The sequence below is a fragment of the Ammodytes marinus genome (genome assembly GCF_949987685.1).
Source record: "Ammodytes marinus genome assembly, chromosome: 19".
NCBI lineage: Eukaryota > Metazoa > Chordata > Actinopteri > Uranoscopiformes > Ammodytidae > Ammodytes > Ammodytes marinus.
The window spans coordinates 25,218,403-25,220,780 of NC_137223.1; the positions used below are offsets into that span (position 1 = coordinate 25,218,403).

A 2,378-nucleotide genomic window follows, 5' to 3' on the forward strand; every position below is an offset into this window, starting at 1 on the left:
AACAATAAATATGATTACGGTGACACACACACACACACACATACACACACACACACACACACACACACACACACACACACACACACACACACACACACACACACACACACACACACACACACACACACACTTACACTGTATATAACTAATATAATGTTCATTATGTATACATGGTTCATATGTGTATCGTCTGAATATTTTGACTTATTGTATTTTGATGCTTTGCTTTGGCAATATTGTTTTTTTAAACTTTCATGCTAATAAAGCCCTTTCTGAATTGAATTGATAAGTACATTTTACTCTTTCTGTCTCTCTCTCTCTCAATGTCTCCATCTTCACCAGCATATGATGATCAGGTGAATGATACAGTCTCCTTGTCCTGCGGTGTGTGGGCTTATGGATGGTGTGATCACAAAGTGGAGTGGCTGTATGAAGGTGATGTGAACGACGTAGATATGTCATCACCTTACTGTGGAGCCACAGCGACATTTACAGCTTCTGGTCTGAATCAGAAGTCAAACTATTCTGAGTTACTGAAGTGTAAAGTGACAGATAAAAGGAGTGAACAAGTGCTGCTGTTTGGCGCCTGCCCCGGGTCCTCATGTGTGAAACCAGGTACGTTTGGTTTATTTGTCGACATTTTTCTTTCTCATTGAGTCTCTTCAGATGGTCAACATGAGGAATTCTATCACCATTTGTTGTGTTTTCTTATTTCATATTCAACTCAATCAGAAGTGAGCAGACCAACAGGCAGAACCACCGCTTCCTCTACAGCGGATCAGACTACAGAAGGAAACACATCTACAGAGGATCCAACAAGAACCAGAAACCCAGAGACAGAGACTCCTGGTGCCCCTCCTGCCCAGCAACATCCCTCTGGACCAGGTAACGCTTCACATGATGATTGGCTTTTCTGACATTCTATAGATGAAACAGTTAAAGGCACAGTGTGTAGAACTGATCTTTTTTCTTTTTTTGTATTTTTTGTAGTTTTAATCCTCAAGTAAAACTACAATCATTAAATACATTTTTTATTTGTAACATTTGTCTCTCATCTTCGACAGCAGTCACCGAGCAGAAACGCCTCTGGTTCACTGTCAGACCAAGAGAGGAAGTCACTTTGCCTTGTGACAATGTGATAGAAAATCAGCTCAACTGTGTCAGCACTACATGGTCTTACCGTCGTCGTGGTCGGCATGACTCAGTAGAGCTGGTTACTAATGGGCAGATTAGTGATGGGATTTCCAGGGATAAAGCCGACAGAATGAGTTTGACAGAAAACTGTTCTCTGGTCATAACGGATGTCTCACTTAGGTATTTTGGTCGTTACACCTGCAGACAGATCAAATCAGGAGAACAACAAGGTCCAGATGCTTTGGTTGATCTGTCTGTTGTTTACAGTGAGTATTTACATCATGATGTTTTCAGCTCAAACTGTCAACTATACTGAAAGATAACAATAAATATGATTACGGTGATACACACACACACACACACACACACACACACACACACACACACACACACACACACACACACACACACTGTACATAACTAATATAATGTTGGTTCATACTTTATGTGTATTGTCTGAATATTTGGACTTATTGTATTGTATTTTGATGCTTTGGCAATATTGTTTTTTTAAACTTTCATGCTAATAAAGCCCTTTCTGAATTGAATTGATAAGTACATTTTACTCTTTTTGTGTCTCTGTCAATGTCTCCATCTTGACCAGTATCTGATGATCAGGTGAATGATAGAGTCATCCGGTACTGCTTTGTGATGGCTTATGGACGGTGTGATCATCACACAGTGGAGTGGCTGTATGAAGGTGATGTGAACGACGTGGATATATCAGCACCTTCCTGTGAAGCCACAGCGACATTTACAGCTTCTGGTCTGAATCAGAAGTCAAACTATTCTGAGTTACTGAAGTGTAAAGTGACAGATAAAAGGAGTGGACAAGCTGTGCTGTGTGGCGTCGGCCCCGGGTCCTCATGTGTGAAACCAGGTTCGTTTGGTTTATTTGTCGACATTTTTCTTTCTCATTGAGTCTCTTCAGAGGGTCAACATGAGGAATTCTATCACCATTTGTTGTGTTTTCTTATTTCATATTGAACTCAATCAGAAGTGAGCAGACCAACAGGCAGAACCACAGCTTCCTCTACAGTGGATCAGACTCCAGAAGGAAACACGTCTACAGAGGATCCAACAAGAACCAGAAACCCAGAGACAGAGACTCCTGGTGCCCCTCCTGCCCAGCAACATCCCTCTGGACCAGGTAACGCTTCATATGATGATTGGCTTTTCTGACATTCTAGAGATGAAACAATTAAAGGCACAGTGTGTAGAACTGATCTTTTTTTTTTTGTAGT

At 41.1% G+C, this 2,378-nt stretch overlaps 1 protein-coding gene across 1 annotated transcript in view; it reads left to right on the forward strand.

The window, feature by feature from the left end:
* Positions 1-433: 433 nt before the first annotated feature.
* LOC307265898 (uncharacterized protein) overlaps positions 434-2,378 on the forward strand; it is a 2,710-nt gene continuing 765 nt past the window's right edge. Inside the window, exons 1-5 of the mRNA XM_080047732.1 lie at positions 434-615; positions 733-885; positions 1,065-1,400; positions 1,739-2,014; positions 2,132-2,284. Of these exons, the coding sequence (XP_079903858.1) occupies positions 456-615; positions 733-885; positions 1,065-1,400; positions 1,739-2,014; positions 2,132-2,284 (1,078 nt within the window). The 5' untranslated portion in view covers positions 434-455. The remainder of the gene's footprint in view (positions 616-732; positions 886-1,064; positions 1,401-1,738; positions 2,015-2,131; positions 2,285-2,378) is intronic.